At 60.4% G+C, this 268-nt stretch overlaps 1 protein-coding gene across 1 annotated transcript in view; it reads left to right on the top strand.

Annotated features, from left to right (window-relative positions):
- SPTBN4 (spectrin beta, non-erythrocytic 4) overlaps positions 1-268 on the top strand; it is a 75984-nt gene that overhangs the window by 41334 nt on the left and 34382 nt on the right. Inside the window, 1 exon segment of the mRNA XM_015560940.1 lies at positions 81-171. Coding sequence (XP_015416426.1) covers positions 81-171 — 91 coding nt within the window.

Genomic DNA, 268 nt, shown 5'->3' with positions numbered 1-268 from the left:
AAGCCCCATGCCCTCCCTCACAGCCCTACAGCCAGTGCTCCCACTCAGGTTTTCCCCAGTCCCGATCTCCCCATCCTTAGGAGCCAAGAAAACCAACTTCGGGCCCACCAGTGGATGCAGAAGCTACACGACCAACTTGAGCTGCAGCACTTCCTCCGAGACTGCCACGAGGTAGGAATTCCAGCGGTGCTGGGCACAGTGACTTCTTTCCTAGGGAGGAAAGTGCTCCGGGGCAGAGGGGCGGTGGGGGTGAGGACGCCCCGTCTAA

Source organism: Myotis davidii, unplaced genomic scaffold (genome assembly GCF_000327345.1).
Source record: "Myotis davidii unplaced genomic scaffold, ASM32734v1 scaffold736, whole genome shotgun sequence".
NCBI classification, from domain to species: Eukaryota; Metazoa; Chordata; class Mammalia; order Chiroptera; family Vespertilionidae; genus Myotis; species Myotis davidii.
This window is presented reverse-complemented; position numbering and strand designations above follow the sequence as displayed.